This window comes from Melitaea cinxia, chromosome 17 (assembly GCF_905220565.1).
Source record: "Melitaea cinxia chromosome 17, ilMelCinx1.1, whole genome shotgun sequence".
Classification (NCBI taxonomy): domain Eukaryota; kingdom Metazoa; phylum Arthropoda; class Insecta; order Lepidoptera; family Nymphalidae; genus Melitaea; species Melitaea cinxia.
This window is the reverse complement of record NC_059410.1, coordinates 3,073,199-3,092,334: the sequence shown is the minus strand read 5'-3', so window position 1 is coordinate 3,092,334 and position 19,136 is coordinate 3,073,199. Positions and strand designations below refer to the sequence as shown.

Sequence of the window (19,136 nt, the reverse complement as noted above, 5' to 3'; positions counted from 1 at the left end):
CAAACTGCAGCATTGTTGCAAGGTACTATTTATATTGCACATTGAAGCACACTGAAGATCCGGTTTTTTTTTGTTCAGTTATACTGCGAAAACTACTGAACAGATCTGAATAATACTTATACCAAAAGATGCAGCGTGTTTCGGAGTGTAAGTTTCAGTATATGGTATGTTGGTAGTTATCGTGTAAAAAAGTATGGGCGGACAGAAGTCGCTAATATAAATACATATTTAAAAAAAATAGTAAATATGGGTAGGTGATAAAATCTTGTATGTGAACGTTAATAATCAACCGGTTTATATAAATTACTAGCTGAACTAGCAAACGTTGTTTTGACATATATATTATGAAAATTTAGTTTTGTATGTATTTTTTGATGCTAAATCATAATAAAGTAAAAATAAAATAAATTATCACAATATATAAAAAAAAATTAGGGGTGGACTACCCTTAACATTTCTGGGGGATGAAAAATAGATGTTGTTCGATTCTCAGGCCTACCCAATATGCACACAAAATTTTCGTGAGAATCGGTCAAGCCGTTTCGAAGGAGTAACACCGCGACACGAGAATTTTATATATTAGATAATATAAAAAAGTACAATCGATCAAGACTTCAAAATATCATGAAGCGATCTATAAGACCTTGACTGTAACTGTCAATCAAACAAATTACACTGAAAGTTATTGAAAATGAAACAAATTAATTTATTTCAAATACACCAAATTCGCTATCATTATGTTAGATTTTGGTTCGACGCGATCTTCTGTTCCAAAGCCATCACAAGGCGCAAGTAGAATTTTTAACTATTGAAACGAACCCCAATAGGATGTAATTCAGAATTTAATTAATATATAATTAATCCTTTAACATTGGAGATATGAAGATAAATTATTTAATTTTTATCCATTAAGCAGATGGGTATAGGTATATGATGTTTAGTCCGGATCTTAAGTATTAATACAGCTCCTAATGGCCTATTCTATCTCATGATCTTAAATTCTATTCATAACTTATGTGCCGGATAAAATTTATCCACAACCGATGAAACAGGGGCTTAATATTATATTTTTAGTGTCTTATAAAAAGTATTACCTGCTCTCTCATAGAACAAAGTGTTGTAAGCACTTCTTATAATGTCCATATTGAAAGCCACACACTACAGTACTCGCCACCGACGATACACTACTGGATATGATATATATCGAATATTCACTGACTTTGAATACATTATACATGATTTAAATCATTATTATGTGAATGTTTGAGGTAAATTATCGAATCATCCAGTTGACTAGACGTCTAGTACGTTTATCAATGGGCCTGAGGGAATTTTATTTCAATTAACGGCTAATAGATAGATTTGAAAATTGCTGACCGTGTCTTCTTTTATAAAATTGAAACTAATAATAAAAAATGCAAATCTAGAACTGGACAACTTATCAAAAGGTAAATCATCAAAGAAAAAAACCTTAACAAAACTAATCTTTCTTTAGAATGGAGAATGATATGCAGGAACTTGGACTGAGGAGCGCGTTGTCTAAACATCTTAACTAATTATATAAATAGAAACAATTAACAGCCTAGCCGACAAATCGAGTGTCTGATTTAACAATGAATCTGCGACATATGTAATGTGTTTGGTTTCTTCTGGAATTCTGGATAGTCAAAATAAAATTTAAAAATGAGTTTCATTTTTTAATATTGCAATTTAAATTTCAATCCATATTTTTTTATATAAGTTATATCAAGATCTCAAAACTGAATTTCAAAAATTTTACATTTTTTTTTTTCCAATAGTATCCATTCTATATTCCATCATCGGTTACCTCAAAGCTTATTCGTTTTTAATATACCTAAAGTTCCAGTTTCCATAAGTTCATCATCCTTCAGAATATTTGTAAATAAGAATCGGCTCTGTATCTGTATACGATGGGCTGTTATTTGAGTAGAGACAAAAAATCCTCACTGTACTCTGTCACTTCTGGAAATGCAATTTGGAGCTTTTAAGACTCCTCAAATCGAACTGTGTAATACTTTATTTAAGTCATAAAAATATCATCACGATATAACAAAGGTAACTTTTTTTTTGTTTCTAAAATTATAGAATAACAATTTTTTTAAAGTCAATAATGAATTTGATGAATAATAAGAAAAATGTTACTTAAAAAACATATATGTAATTGACCCTCCGACTCCTGAAATCAGACGATTTAATTACGACCTTATTGATTCGACCTCTTTGTTTATCCCAAATTAATTATTTTTATACGTCATTTTGTGCTAAAGCCGTTTGTGTATATGGAAAACGTTCATTTGCAATTATAAATGTCAACAAAAAGGTCAATAGATTCACCTTATTGTCTATATAAATACACTAGCTACATATCCTTACCTCGCATAAGCAAGGGTACAAAATTAATTCTTATTAATTATTTGTATATTTAACTATTTTTGACGCGTTGGCGCAACGGTTACAGCCATGTATTGTACCTGTTGCGCTGGTGGTTGCGGGTTCGATCCCCACACATGACAAACATTTGTATTGGCCATACAGATGTTTGTCGTGGTCTGGGTGTTTATGCAGTCCTAGTGGGTCTCCCCACCGTGCCTCGGAGAGCACGTAAATCCTTCGGTCCCGGTTCTTATTATAACCTATAAGACCTAATAGAGATCATTACTCATAGTGAAAAATATATCCGCCAACCCGCATTAGAGCAGCGTGGTGAATTAAGCTCTGATCCTTTTCTACACAGGGAAAGAGGTATATGCCCAGCTCTGGGATTTTACAGGCTGAAGCGAATTAACAATTCTTGCATAATCATTGTCAACTTGTTTTGATATAAATTTTAACTGTTTTTTTCCCATAAACTTTAATGTGATCCATACGATATAGTCTGTCTATCTATTTAAGACATACATACATATGTATATTGCTTTCGAAATAAGACACGTAGCTTCATATAAAATTATTATATTTGTGATCTTTTATATAATGTGATTGTAGAATATTAAGGACTCGAACTTTGAAATATGAAAAGACATATCAGCAATGGTTTTCATACTGTTACTGTATTTTAAGAGGTTTTAAACAATTATTAATTATTAAATTGAAAATTAAACATCCGATATTTATCTAAAGCCGTATTACGACAAAAAATTTAACCAGTGCCTTTTTTTTAAATAATTAAATCGGCAATCAAGCGTACGGCTCTCGGCGTCTGCAAAACCAAAAGCATCGCAAGCGCGTTGCTGACCCCATCCCCAACTCAGGAGCTCTGGTTACATAAGTCACCAACAGGAACACAACACTGCTGATAACAATGCTATTTTTTTTTTTTTTTTTTTTTGTAATTTACAATCAGTCGCCAGACTAAGTAAATTGTTAAAAGGAGAATAGCGATTAGAGTGGCTCTTTTAGGTAGGGAGCACATCAGCTCTCTTCAGTCTTTTTACAGGCCTTGAGGTCGTCAGCTGGTAGGCCAGTGGGTTAGGATGTGCAGAAAAACGCTCCATGTAGTTTTTCCTGTAACGTTCAATTTCCGCAGTGCTATTCAGCTGTGATTTTCTGTAAGGTCAAGGTACTACCCCTGTCGGGCTGCTTCATATTTTGAGCGGAAATTTCCTGCTGTCCTCAGTTAAAAAGCCTAAACTACTCCTTCTATTTGACTGTTTTTTTTTTGTATGTAGTGTAAAAATAGTGTATATAGCACATGTGATTGGATTTCTTGCCTTTAAAGAGTTAGATAATAACAGACATTAAATTTCAAACATACAAAACATACATACATTAGTATAATGTTTATATCAGTACTATTGATAAACGGACTTTAATTTACATAAATTTAATTATACGTATGTGTACATACATTTAATTATACGTAAGCAATGCTCGTCAACAGTCAGAGTACATTCTATCTTTGAATAATATAAACGAAAAATTTAAAAACTATTTTAAAAATGTATGCTAATTTATAAAACATTCAACAATCTAAAAATATAACTAATTATTTGGAGACTTTACTATGTTAATTATTCTCGTAAGTGAAGTAACGTGCGTAAGTAAGTTATTTGAAATGATAGCAGTCTGTCGTTGCGGGAGCATTATTGAATGGATTTCATTTAAATCTTTCTAAGTTTTTTAAATATAATTTTGTAGAAACCTGGCACAACACGAACGTGTTTGTATTCCGTGTTTCTGCACCCTCACAAAGTGTTTTTAAATTCTTATCTCGCTGGTGACTGTTGAGTAGGTATGTAGCGTTTAATCCGTATTCATTATGAATATAGAAAGGAAATTAATTTTCTACGGCTATTATCAAAATGTTTATCTCGAACATAACCTTACCTTTTGTTGATGTATTCGTAACATCAGTATCCTGGGAAATAGTGATGAATCCGTAGGCAACACATATACATATAGGGCCCGTTTTACTAGTTGTGGATAACGTTATTTAACGGATAACGATACGAATAGACGTTGACAGCGGGAGGTAGAATATGTTTTATCAACGTCGATATCCTGATCCTGTGCGAAATTATAAGCTGCCACGTGACCTCCTTTAACTTATTTTGGTATTTTCATTGTTTTTTTTTTTAGCCTATATGTTGTTCCACAACCTCGACTATCTTCCAGTAAAATTACCGAAAAAAATCGGTACAGCCGTTCGGAGGATTATCTCGAACAAAAAGACAGACAGACAAAATTTTTAAAATCATCTGTTAGTGTTTTAGTATCTTGTAAATAACTTTATGCACTTGAAAAAACAGTTATTTTGAAATCACAGCAAGACACTTGAATTTTATTTATATGTTACACCTACTTACATTACTACATTACATTACACCTACTAAATATTATCTGTCAGTTTCCTTCCAAAGATTGTCTAGAAGAAGTTGTTGTCCTTTGTACCTTTCTTATTTTGTAAAAAAAATTGTTTTCCTTTTTTGGTGTACAACAAAGTATAAGTAATAACCGATTTTATACCTTGTCTGAAGATATTTTTATTCATTTCCAGTCAAAAGAGAAGATGACGCGCGGCGTGCGGCGCGGCTGCGTCCGGCTCCGTGCCGCGGTGATCGGCATCGACGATGAGGACGACTCGACTTTTACCATCACCGTCGACCACAAGACCTTCCATTTCCAGGTGATCACATACTTTTGGTAAATGCACTTCATAAGACACTTATCACTTTCGACCGCTAGATCTTCCATTTTTAGGTGAAAACCTAAGTTTTTTGGTAAATACTCTTCATAAGACACTCAGCATTGCAATGATGCAAAAGATCAAAGAATGAAGGAGCGCTATTCTGAAAACAGACCCTTGCAATAAAAGCTGGTAACAATAATGTAAAGCAGATAAAAAATTGGTATATTAGACTAGCACCGTCAACCACAAGATCTTTCATTTTCAGGTTAACTTAATACATTTTCAGTCGCGAGAGTCACGACAGTCGAAACTGGATCTAAAAATTCGTTAAATATCGTGATCTTAAAATAATACCAATTCTTATCTCACCAAAAAATGTAGGGTTCATTTGACGTGTCCAAATTATTGGTAACAATGACTCCTGTGTCTCATGTGTTCGTTTGAATGAAACTTGTTTTTGATAAATTGTCGTCAACAACATAAATATTGAATAATATTACTAAAATAAGAAACAATCAGGCTTCATACACCTACTCGTAAATTATTTATAAGTAAAAATATCATCAAATTTATTACAATTACTTTGATTTAAACCCTCCTTGACCATCTCCCATCAGTTATTTAATAATAACAAAATAGAACTGTTCTTAAAACATAATCACAAAACAAAAGAACCACGAATGTCTTAAACCAGCTAAAGTCTAATTATCTCCTGTAAAACCACAATATTCAATGACACAACTTAATGAAGAGATATCCCGAAAATGACATCTCACAGGATTGGTTTACATTCCCTGCTAATGGTCTGTTCTTCTCAAGCACTTTCGATAACATTCTAAAATATTCTGATTGAATATTAAATTTTGATTTAGCACCTTAATAGGTATGCACTGGTTGCTTACGGAATAAACATCTCATCGTGACCTCGGCTTACTTTTATTTAAGATGAATCACTCTGAAATCCTGCCTTTCTCTCGCATTTCCGTTTCAATGAATTCTAACAAAAACGTTTCGAATACTCGACGAGAATATTAATTTGTGTATCCATCTGCTAGCGTCAGTTGATGGATATTAAAAATGCTTGCGTCCTTTAAATAAACATTTAAATAGTCAGTAAATCACTGCATATTGTAAAACAAAGTTCCCTGCTGCGTCGATCGGTCGGTCTGTTACCGACATTAAACTGCTGTGTATAAAATGGACACTTGACTTACTTCTTTTTCCTTTACTCCTGGGGGGAATTGGGGGTAGGATCTTCAACGCTTGCAATGCTCCCGGTGTTGCAGACATCTATAGGCTACGGTAAACGCTTATCAACAGGTGAGCTGTGCGCTTGTTTGCCGACCTAGTTAATTTTTTTATTTTTTTATTTTTTTATGTCACTAGTTCGGCAAACAAGCTTACGGCTCACCTGATGGTAAGCGATTACCGTAGCTTATAGACACCTGCAACACCAGAAGCATCGCAAGCGCGTTGCCGACCCAATCCCCAATCCCCCCAGGAGCTCTGGTCACCTTACTCACCAACAGGAACACAATACTGCTTGAAAACAGTATTATTTTGCTGTGATTTTCTGTAAGGTCGAGGTACTACCCCAGTCGGGCTGCTCCGTATTTTGAGCAGGAAATTCCTGCTGTGCCCTACCTCAGTTAAATAAATAAATAAAACCGTGTCCGGCCAGGCCCGCGACGGTTCGGAGCGCGAGCGCTGGGTGCGCGCGCTGGAGGACACGATCGCCCGCCACGGGCGCCGCGAGCGCTGGGCGCGCGCCGTGCCCGCGCCCGCGCACCGCCACGGCGACCTGGAGCGGCGCGTCGCCGAGGCGGACGCGTACCTGCAGATCATGATCGAGTTGGTTTCGGTGAGTTGCTTTATTACCCGACTGCCAAGGAAGGGTTATGTTTTTCGCGCGTATCTTGTATGTATGTATGTATGTTTGTATGTAATATTCTTTACTACCTCATATTTCTAGAACCACTGAACGGATTTACATAATTGAGGTATCGTTAGGTTCGTCTTAGCTTCCCAAGTGTTCTTAGGTAGGTGACATTAAAAAAAAATCAAACATGGCGGCTGCGCGAAGCCATTGTAGTTAATGAAAAATAAAATTTTTCTCGAATACTACAATATGGGTATCAAATTGAAGGGCACAATACAAGGATTTTAAAAAGGTATATCATGATTATTAAATGTGTTTTTGTTATTGTAGAAATGAAACTTTGGTCTGGAAAGTTCAACGTGCCGACTTAACTTAGTCTCTGTGAGTCGGTACATAGTTTTTTTTATCTAAGAATACAATAGGCCATGATAGTTTTATGTAAGTTCCCCGTTCATCGAGAATCCAACCCTCAAAAAGGATTGTGGTCACAGCCACCTGATAATCGATCTGGCGACAAAAACTTTGAATTTGATTATTTCCTTATTCCCGCGCATCAAAACTTTGACCTAAGAATAGAAATAATTATGGAGGAAGTCAGGACTCGATTTCAACCAAATAATTAAGCGATTTCGATTAAATACTAAATAAATTCCAACAGGGTTTTTTTAACACTAGACTGGGTAAACAGATCTTAATGCTGTCTCAGGAGTTGTATAGCCGTCGGGCTAGATCCACCAGTCGAGAATATATTAGGCTAAACTGAACTGAAAAACTTCAAAAGATATCAAATTAAACTAAACGCTAGAAAGGATTTTACTTGATGCTTTTATAAATTACAAATTCAAACTTACGTTTCTTTTACGCGGAAACCTTGATAATGTGATCGATATCCAGAGGTTCACGTCTTGTATATTTAGGAGAAATAGCTCGAATATTTTTTCCAGTGCTATTTAGGCACGCAACCAAGATTTTATTTTACAAATAGTAGAAAACAATCTCTGCGGTTGTTACGCTGACTTGACTGCATTCGGTCATCCAGTGTCGATATCGATTCGTAACAGTTGATTCACTATTGCTAATGTATAGGCGATATATCTGAACCACTTAGACCGTGAAAATGTGACATTACAAGTAAATTAGTGGCGCGAACTTAAAGAGGCCTATGTCCAGCTGTGGACTGCAATAGGCTGAACTGATGATGATGATGAAAGGCGGAGCCACAGCCCACCGTGCCCACAACGGTGGACCCGCCTTTGTCCACGTTTTATTAATCTGTAATGCAAGTCAATGACACAATCAGTCTTGGTGCGGCTTTTGCTATGTAGAAAGATTTGATATAGAAATTCATATAATGTTAGCCAAGTTTCAAACGCGAATTGATCAGGCGCGTTCTTGCACATTACGACCGAGATAAATGTGCTTAGTGTAGTGTTCATTTGTTTTCTAGAATTTTCCTATACAACAAAACACGAATAAAACTAGTTTTTCTGTTCTGTTAATTGTATTACTTTAATCGCTTTTATTGCGAGTCCTTAAAATAAAACGATACATTAATTAGACAGTGTTAGACAATAATTAGACAATTGATTCCAAAATTTTACTTTTATACAGTTTCTTTTAGTATTGTACACTATTAAGAGTGTAGTGTTTGTATATTTATATCTTATTAACCGACTTCAAAAAAGGAGGAGGTTACTCAATTCGATCGTATATATATAGCTATATATAATATATGTTCGGGGATAACTTCGTCGTTTATGTACCGATTTTGTTGGTAAGGAGATATCCTAAGTGTGGTACCATGATAAGGAAACCAGGACCTGATGATGGGATCCCAGAGAAATCGAGGGAAACTCTCGAAAATCCGCATAACTTTTTACTAGGTTTACGAAAGCTGATGTTTATCATGTGGTCACATTTAAATTTTATCGAGATTTGATCACAACTTTTGGAGTAATCTTTGATAATGCGTATTTACTTGACTATTTCTTCGTCTACCTACGTTGTATTACAATACAATACAAATATACTTTATTGTACAACCAAAAACAATACAAATAACATAAAAGAAAAAGGAACAAGCGAGAAATAATAATATAATAATAATAATAACAAAAAAGGTATGTACAAAAGGCGGTCTTATCGCTAAAGAGCGATCTCTTCCAGACAACCTTTAGAAAAAGGACATGAATAAGAATAAAGCGGCATAGAGGTTTACCTTAAAAATAATGTATGTAAACACATATAATTATATAACTATACATACACTTGAATAGATATAATTACAGGCATGAAACTACACATAAGAGTACATACATAAACATACATATACATACATACATAGATTCATACATATATACATACATAGAATATAAACAACTAATAGATATTATAAATATAAACGACAGAGTACAAGAGAAATATAGCACTAAATCAGTAACGATATTATAGCAACTTTAAGTAATGGTCTTTCAAATGGCTCTTAAATGACTCTAATGATTGTGCACGCCGTATACTTACGGGTAAAGAATTCCATAGTCGGGCCACTTGGACAGAGAATGAGTTAGAGTAAAAAGAAGAAGAATGAGATGGAATTTTAAGAAGGACCTACGTTGTATTACTTGTCGATGTATTTGAATTCGGTTTTTTTTTTTTCGTTTGCCAGCAAACAGAATTATTTTTGAAGATATACTTCTTTTGGTCCGGAATATGAGAGTAAATTTTTGTAATGCGCGCGCACACCGTCACAAAAAATCGACACCCTGAAGTTAGCTAGTCAACGAAGAAGAAGTTAGCAACGTGAAGTTAGCTAGCCAATGAAGTATGACTTCTTATGTGCATACATGAGTACACACGCACTTTTTTTATTATAACGATGTGAAACTGTTTACGATTTTAAAGAAATATACGATGTAAATGCTTACGAAGACAATAATTGTACCTAACAAGGTACAATGGGTCAAGGTTCCTGAAAAAATTGGGTTTATTTATTATTATCAGTAGAGTTCCCTCGTCCAGATATATTTTTCTTTTTTTTAATTTAAATGTTTCGTTTCGCAGAAAATGAACACAAGAGTTTCGGAACTGGCCGATCCACAGGAGAAGAGTAAAGGACAAGTCATCTTAGACCACTCTAACGTAAGATACACATACTATTTACCTAAATTAACTCTCGCATTGATTACAATGTGGTTTCCTCTCGTTAAATCATAGCCTATGACACTGATAACGTAGCTTTATCAGGTAAAATAAATTTTTGAAATAATTCCAATATATTTTGGGTTTATTTATTACAACAAAGAAAAAATTTAATATTTCCTTTTTGCAATATTAACAATGTATAACACAATAATAATAATAATAATAATACTCTTTATTGTACACCATTAAAATAAACAAAATCTAATATATAAAATTCTCGTGTCGCGGTGTTTATTGTTAGACTCCTCCGAAACGGTTTGACCGATTATCATGAAATTTTGTGTGCACATTGGGTAGGTCTGAGAATCGAGCAACATCTATTTTTCATACCTCTAAGTTATAATGGGGGATATAAGGGGGTTAATAACATATATGGCAAAAGAACGTTTGCGGGGTCAGCTAGTAATAACATAAAATGAAAGATGTACAAAGGCGGTCTTATCGCTGAAAGAGCGATCTCTTCCAGACAAGCTTTGGATATTGGGACTCGAAACAATGTTAAAATATTTATAATCAAGCAATTTATACGTATGATGTTATAATCTCAAGCTTGTTTTACGTTTAACGATTTTAATACTTCAAATTTATACTGTTAAAGTTGATTTTCTTTTGTCTAACTCTTTTAAGTTATTACTTTTCTTTTGCAGGCAATGTTGGATAATATAAAACATTCCATAGTGCTTCTTCAAATAGCTAAGGTATTTATTTTATTAATTGTTCAACTGTTACTAACTCAATGACAAACAAATTTACACATTTAGTCTATAAGACAAACTTAATACCCAACGTGAGGAATTATTTTACTAAACTTGTGCTAGAATATTTTAGTATTTGTTAATATGTTTTAAATAATATATATTTTGTTTACAGAATACCGTAAATCCAGTAAACGGTGTGTATCAAGGGCCGACAAATCCATCACAGCAACTTATCAAAGAAGGTAGATTATGAAATGTCCTTGTTATTAAATTTAGCACGTCCTAGCTTTTTTTAGTAGTCTTAGGACTGCTCTGAAGTTCATTATAAAAGGATCTGGATAATTAATTTGAACTGCATGAATTTATAAAAAAGAAACAGGCAGCTAAGATAGAGAGCCTATTATCTTCGTATTTTTTTTTTGTCGATGACACCGTTACTCTAAATTTTGTACAATATCATGTGGCCGAAAAGTTGGATAATATAGTAAAGAAACTACATTATAACGGCCTATTATTGTTTCACTGTAACTTTGTACACGACAGTGCTGCCAACTTCCGGATACCGCGATAAACTTCGTTTTTCAAATGTATTTAATGATTGTTCTCCGATAAATATGTAGTCATCAACTGTCTAAGATTCACTACACGAATTATTTAAGATTTTCGAACATATGTTCGAAATTGAACGGCTGGTAAGTAAAACAAATCCTTATTTGAATATAGAAATATCATCAATAGGGCACAGCATGAAATTTCCTGCTCAAAATATGGAGCAGCCCGACTGGGACAGAAGATTACAGAAGACCACAGCTAAATAATACAGCTTTCAAGCAGTGTTGTGTTCCTGGGGTGATTAAGGTGACCAGAACTCCTGGGGGGAATCGGGGATAGGGTCGGCGACGCGCTTGCTATGCTTCTGGTGTTGCAGACGTCTATAAGCTACGGTAATCGCTTACCATCAGTTGACCCGTACGCCTGTTTGTCGACCTAGTTACATATTTAAAAAAAACCGATTTAATAGTTTCCTCGTCGTCCTCAGATCTATCTCCTCGAGTGGAAATGGGAGCAGAGTGTCGAGAACTATCATCCCCCACGCATTCGATACCTCCCTTAGAACACATCGATGCCTCCAGTTAGTATTTATATATTTTTTTAATATATTTTTCTTAAATATTTATAAAATAATCTCACTTATATTGTAGACACCGTCAGTTTCCAATATTGGGGTCAATCGCAACCGGCAACATCTTTCTCAAAATTTGGAATAGCTTGACTAGTAAAGTACCTTCAACTTTACAAAAGAAAACAGCTAAATAATACTCCTTGAAAATAGTCTCTGTGTTACTGCAGCGAATAGAACTCCTAGGGGGGATTGGGGGTTAGGGTTGGCAACGCGCTAGCGAAGCTTCTGGTGTTACAGGCGTTTATAGGCTGCGGTAACCGCTTACCATCAGAATTGTTGTGTATGTTGAAATAAATACTAAATGATTATTGTTTGTCTGTACCAGGACAAGCAATGTCGCTGTTAGTACCTGACACGTCGTACTCATCATCGGAAGGTGAAGATGACTTCTACGATGCCGACGACGAACCCGCAGATGCTGTGGTTCCTGGACCAAGGTCAGTACTCACTATGTAGCTATTACTACCTGCCCCTCGTGACTTAACCTGCGTTTTTATTAAAGTAGTACCTGCGAAAATGCTTGCCTATTCTTCTCTGCAGTCAATTCTGTCGACATTCCGAAACGGCGGTAGTTTCACTTTTAACGATATTAAAAAAAAAATTAATATGTAAATGTTGATTAAACTTTTCACATATATTTGAATAAAGTTATTTGCGATTTTGACTTTGTAACTTCCGATCCCATAGAAATATCGGGATAAAATGTAGGCTATGTGTTATTCTGGATTCTCCAGCTATCTGTATACCAAATTTTATCACGGTTAGTTCAATAGTTTTTGGATAGAAAGTAACAAATATATTTCCATTCATCCGCACATACTTTCGCATTTATAATATTAGTGTTACGGATAAGATACCCGTAATACGTTCTGTCATGACCTTCCTAAGTTATAGTTTTCAGAACTGGTCTTGTTCGATAATTCCAAAATAACTATAAATTAATTATTTCACCCACATCGCCTCAATGTCCGAAAATCTACGACAAATCGATTTTTACGCAATTTCCTTTCTCGCACGACCACTGTATAGAACCAGCTGCCATCTACGGTATTTCCGAATCGATACGACTTAGGGACCTCCAAAAAAGAGCATACTTCTATTTGAAAGGCCGGCAACGCGCCCGCAAATCATCTGATGTTGCGGGTGTCTATGGATATTGTTTTTACTTACCACCAGGTGAGTCATTTGTCCGTTTGCCCCCTCAAAAAAAAAAACCATCAAAGCCAAATTTTTAAGGAAATAATATTTCTTCTGAATTTATATAATATTAAGATTTAGTTTTATAGGAATTAAATTGGCATCAATCCTCAATCTCTGATAAATTTTGTTCAGTTTTTTTTTTAAATATATGTGAATATTATAAAATTTTAAATATATATGAATATTATATATATAATATGTATGTATATTAAATTCTGATTAGAAGAAATCGTAAACAAATAATTTAAACATATTTCATATTTTCTTCATTATTCATCCCGTAAGAATCTTTTACAAACTCTCATCATCATCATCATCATCATCATCATCATCATCATCATCATCATCATCATCATCATCATCATCATCATCATCATCATCATCATCATCATCATCATCATCATCATCATCATCATCATCATCATTGGCCTTAGTCCGTCTATTGCAGACGATTTAGACAGTGTCAGACAAACACTGTCGCCTAGGACACTCTTCAGGAAAACGCAGAGATGTTACAAACTCTACCCCACATACAATTGGTGAAATGATGTCTCAAATCGACATTGGGTTGTGTCGAGCCACACAACGAAGAAATAATATATTTAAATAAAATATATTTAATATGAAATAATATATTTCATTTTGATGACTTAGTAACTATATTTTTGTGTATGTAAGAATTGAACACTACGCGATGTTTATTTACAATATAAGTATGATGATTTGACTTATCGTCTATTCTTATTGAAGGCAGTTCAATTGTGTTTTGGGTAACAGTCGTCTGATATACAGGCTTATAACATTTTTAAACATATTTTCATACGTATGGAGCTGAACTCAGAGCAACTATCAATGAGCTCAAGCGAGCTAAAAATTTTACGTGTCAACGCCATCTATCGGATAGTTTTTACATCGAAGTTCCGAAATAAAAAACTAGATGGCGCTGATGCATTTTTCTTTTAAATATGCGATATGTGCAAAATAGAAACTTAATTGTTTCATGTACTTGTGTTTGTATATACATGTATTTAAACTTATGTATGTATATGTATGATCATATTTATATTTTTTTTCTTTAGCTACAATATCTATGTATATGGTTGGTACATTATCTGAAGCCAAAATTATAAATATTTTTACCTATCTATATCTTGGCCAAACACTACGCTAAAGTTTGTAGATGAAGTAAGAATCGCTGTCACATTTCTATAATACTAACCAGGACAAAGGAAGCAATATACCCAGACCAGAAATAAAGGAGGAAGGCTGGAGCTTTTTGTTATAGAACTGAGTCAGCAAACAAACCGGTTATCACACAATCGCATTACAGCAATATCTTGAAACACTCACCGATACGGTTGTCTCGCTTTATGCCTGAACATTAACCTAAATACATTACCTTTATTACGCACAGTCGGGTCATGTTTACATTTTTAACGTTTAAATCAAAATATTTTTCTTTATGAACGCCTTAAATTTAATTATATACGTTAACAACCAATTTATCTGAACGCATAAACTTCATTAAGGTCGATTTTCTTATTTATGATTTGTCCGTATGTATTTATGTTGTAAGGACGAAATTTGCTCTTTCAGTGTTATTCAATTAAAAACCATGTTGAATTATGTGCGGATATTTTCAGATTGACCTCTTTTTTGTGAATTTAAGAAGATAAAATAAAAGTGAAAAAATGTTTGTAAATATATGTTATATACACAGATTATAAAAAAGGAAAATTATTTATTTAGGGTATTAGTAAATAATAATAAATCATTTATGTATATTAATACGCTAAGGTTAAGATGTTTGCCTCCCTTTTTAGAAAATATCTCACCACAATTCCAATTGCACATGAATTATATATCATTTTAATAATTGATTGCTTTACCGGCATCCACAACTAAAAAAATTATTATTGCTTTTGTTTTTAATTAATTATTAAAAAAAATATATATATATATATGACGGATTTGATTTTGAAACAATGTCAACATATGTAGTTGACGGTCGGTAAATTTTTTGTTCATATTCAGGCTATTTTTTTTTTCTTAAATCAACGTGGGTGAAACCGAGGGGAACAGCTAATATAATAATAATAAAAATAAGTCCCCAAAATAGCTCTTATTCAGCAGTTGCTACGTCTGTTAGGATATATAATAAATATATTTTAACAAAGCCCAGCGGATCTTTTCCGAGTACCTACATAAAAAGACTACTAACAAACTATATGGTACATTAATTTTTTTTTAAAACTATTACACTTCTTATTTTATTTATTATTTTATTAGCAAAACTAATTTTTGAATAAAGTATTACTTCTTCTTTCTCGTATGTAAACGTAAACAAACCTTATATTTCAGTAAAAGAACATTTTCACTTTTAAACGTTTCGCTCTTAATCCTTAGCCATTCTTAATACTTCCGTTCGAGACCTACATAGGTAAATTGCATGACCTAGGTCGGGTCAACGACCACTCTTATCGAATGTACCGATAAAACCTCGTGACCTTTTCGCTTGAGGTTATAGCTTGTTTATGGCGTTTTACGATGTCAATGTCATGTTTAGTTCTTATAATATTACGAAGCGTTAGAAGTACTAGCAGTAAATAAAACTAATTCGTATGTATGTATTCCTAATTACGCAAACATTGTTGTAATTTGGAGGTGCTATCATCATATACATTAATACGCTAAATTTAAGATATCTGCCTCCTTTGTTAGAAAAAACCTTTACAATTACAACACATAAATTATATATCATTTTATAGATAATTACTTGCTCTACCGGCATCAACAACTAAAAAATTTGTTAATGCTTTTGTTTTGTATTAAATTATTTTTAAAATTATATATATGACGGCTTTAATTTTGAAACAACGTCAACATTATTGACGGTCGGTAAATTTTTTGTTCAATTTTAAATCAACTCACGTATAATGCATAACTCACTTTTTTGTAATTTTGTAAAATGATAATTATTATACTGACTTAGTGTGAATTATTCAAAATCAAAAACACCTTTATTCAAATAGCCTCCAAGCGCACTTTCGAATCGTCATTTTACAAATTAAAACTTTAAAAATCAATTATTATATTTGTAGAAGTAAAGCTACCACCGATTCGGAACGCACGGGTATCGCTAGTTTTAATGTAATTTTAGTACAATTTGTACAGTAGTCAAAACTTGTTAATTAATATATTACGTTATAATTAAACTCTTTTTTTAGTCTTAATTTTTGTTATGCAATATCGTAATATAATTCGTCAAGTAAGACATCCTATGATACGTCAAGACGTATACGCCTACTGTATGTGTCTCTTTACCGGATGTTTTTCACAAGGTAGACAATACAATTTCGTCGTAATATATTTATAACAATATTATGTATATGCACAAGAATCTGATTGTTTTGACATAAATAATAGCAGTGTAAACATGACAAGGAATAACAAAATCGTAACTCCCAAATTTCCGACTGCGCAAAGTAAACGTCTCCTTTCTGGGTTATGATAAAGATATGTGAACTTGACGCTATTTCATGCAATATGTTACTAATTTTGTACAAAAACATCGTTTCTATACTATTTCCGAAAGAGTAACTGCGGAGTTTCTCTGCATCTCTGAATCTACATTCCGAATGGGCGGTAGCTTTACTCTTTTAAATATAATAATCACTTTAAAAATTTAATTTGTAAAATGACGATTCGAAAGTGCTTTTGAAGCCCATTTGAATAAAGTTGTATTTGATTTTTGTTGTTTTTTTTTTTTACTGTGACTACGGAATTTGCCTTACGCGTATTAAATCCTTTTTTCTGCGTAGTTTATTGTTAAGGTTAAGAGACTTAAATTACTGAACCCACTTATCACGTAAGTTCGGAGCATCAATGTATCTATTGTAATCAGTATTTTCCCTTAACTCTATCTATACGATAAAAACATTACATAGAACGTCATCCACTCTAAAACGGGGCCAACGTTCTGATCGATGGTAGTGGACCTATTTCTGCATCTCCGAAATGTTACGTTGACCTCGTTCAAAGCCAATACACAAATAGATAAAGAGATTGATCGGTCGGATCCATTCGTTCCTAACGAACTTTGATTAACCTCATTTAACTTTTGTCTTTTGTTGTATTTGATTGAAAATAATATAACTTTTATTAGGTTATAGCAATAACTGTCTGTTGTGCTAACAGATACGTTGCCGCTTATGATAAGTGTGTTTTATTAGACTAGTTTTGCCCTGCGGTTTCGTATATGTTAAATTGAGGAAAAAACAGCATTAAGCCATCCTCGGTAAAAGTTACTGAACACTAAAAGAATTTTTCAATTCGAGTCACTCGTTCCTGAAATTAGCGCGTTGAAACAAACGAATTTTTCATTTTTATAATATTAGTATGGATATTTGGGTGTATATCATTTCAGGATGTAGTAGTCTCTAAATTGTTTTTTTTTTTTTTTTACAAATGTTTTCGTACGATTCTACTTAAGATTTGAATACGTTGTATTACTTATACAGCATAACTGTTTTAGATGATTCTTGTTTTAATAAAAACCTGATGCTTGTCTCGTGGTCGCATTTTTTGATTGAGATATGATGACTACTTTTTATACCAAGTGTATCTTACATATTAACTATCATCGTAATGCACTAGGATCTGATAAAATTATGCCTGACGTACGTAATACATTGTCAATAGTGCATTATTGTATAAAGAAAATCACATTAATTAATGTCACAGTATCCAACCTTTATACGTAATATTCTTCATCACACACTACTGGACATAGGCCTCCACAAGTTCACGCCAAAAATGGCGTGAACTCATGTGTTCTGCCCATAGTCACCACGCCGGGCAGGCGGGTTGGTGACCGTAGGGCTGGACTTATCGCAACGAAGACGCTGAAATCGCTCTTCAGCGATAAGATCGCCTTTGTACATCTTTTTTTTGTAATTACTACTGTTTGTTATATTTTGTATGTTTATATTTTGGTGTAAAATAAAGAATATATTATTATTATTAAAAAATAATATTCTTATGAAATGTTAAAGTTTAGCTTTAACAGATAAGAAGTAACTATGATATGATATGATGAAACACACAAAGAAAATTAAATAGGATAAGGTTTTAATATTCGGCCTCTTGTTTCAATTCTAGAAATAAATTCTGGCTGCCAAGGTTATCAATACGAAATTATATCGTCAAATAGAAATTCCTGAAATTTCCTATTACAAAGGACGTGAAATAAAGGCTAGATGTAATCTAGAAACAGCGTTAACTATACAGACCTTCGTATTGATGTAAAAACGTCATAAAACAAAAGGTCATGCGACAAATTAGCTACAACACAACAGTGTAATCGGATATATGTTCGTTATAAGAAAAACAAGTTACATTCGCTTCAGCCTGTAATATCCCATGCATAGGCCTCTTTCCCCGTGTAGGAGGAGGGTCGTAGCTTAATTGAGCTTGTTTGTACAGTCCTTGTAGGTCTCCCCACCGTGCCTCGGAGAGCACGTTAAGCCGTCGATCCTGATTGTTATCATAACACGTGTCACATGTAATAGCGATCGTTATTCATAGTTGGGAATATATCGAGCTACCCGTATTGCAAAAAAAAAATTAAAAAGTCCATTCTCGCCAAGTTTACAAATGCGAGTAGACTTTATACATAAAAATAATAAAAAAGTATTATACACTCAGCGGCACGGAATCTTGGCCAAACTTATAACATGCGATAACAAATTTTTAAGTGTGTCTAACTTTGTTCTTATTATATAAGTGGGTAGAAATAATGTTTACGTTATTTCTAAGAGGGTAATT

The 19,136-nt window shown here is 33.6% G+C and overlaps 1 protein-coding gene across 1 annotated transcript in view; it reads left to right on the top strand.

Moving 5' to 3' along the window:
- The window catches only part of LOC123661375 (oxysterol-binding protein-related protein 9), a 107,279-nt gene that overhangs the window by 34,423 nt on the left and 53,720 nt on the right, over window positions 1-19,136 (top strand). Inside the window, exons 2-8 of the mRNA XM_045596341.1 lie at window positions 5,018-5,146; window positions 6,831-7,010; window positions 10,089-10,166; window positions 10,877-10,927; window positions 11,100-11,169; window positions 11,967-12,059; window positions 12,436-12,547. Of these exons, the coding sequence (XP_045452297.1) occupies window positions 5,018-5,146; window positions 6,831-7,010; window positions 10,089-10,166; window positions 10,877-10,927; window positions 11,100-11,169; window positions 11,967-12,059; window positions 12,436-12,547 (713 nt within the window). The remainder of the gene's footprint in view (window positions 1-5,017; window positions 5,147-6,830; window positions 7,011-10,088; window positions 10,167-10,876; window positions 10,928-11,099; window positions 11,170-11,966; window positions 12,060-12,435; window positions 12,548-19,136) is intronic.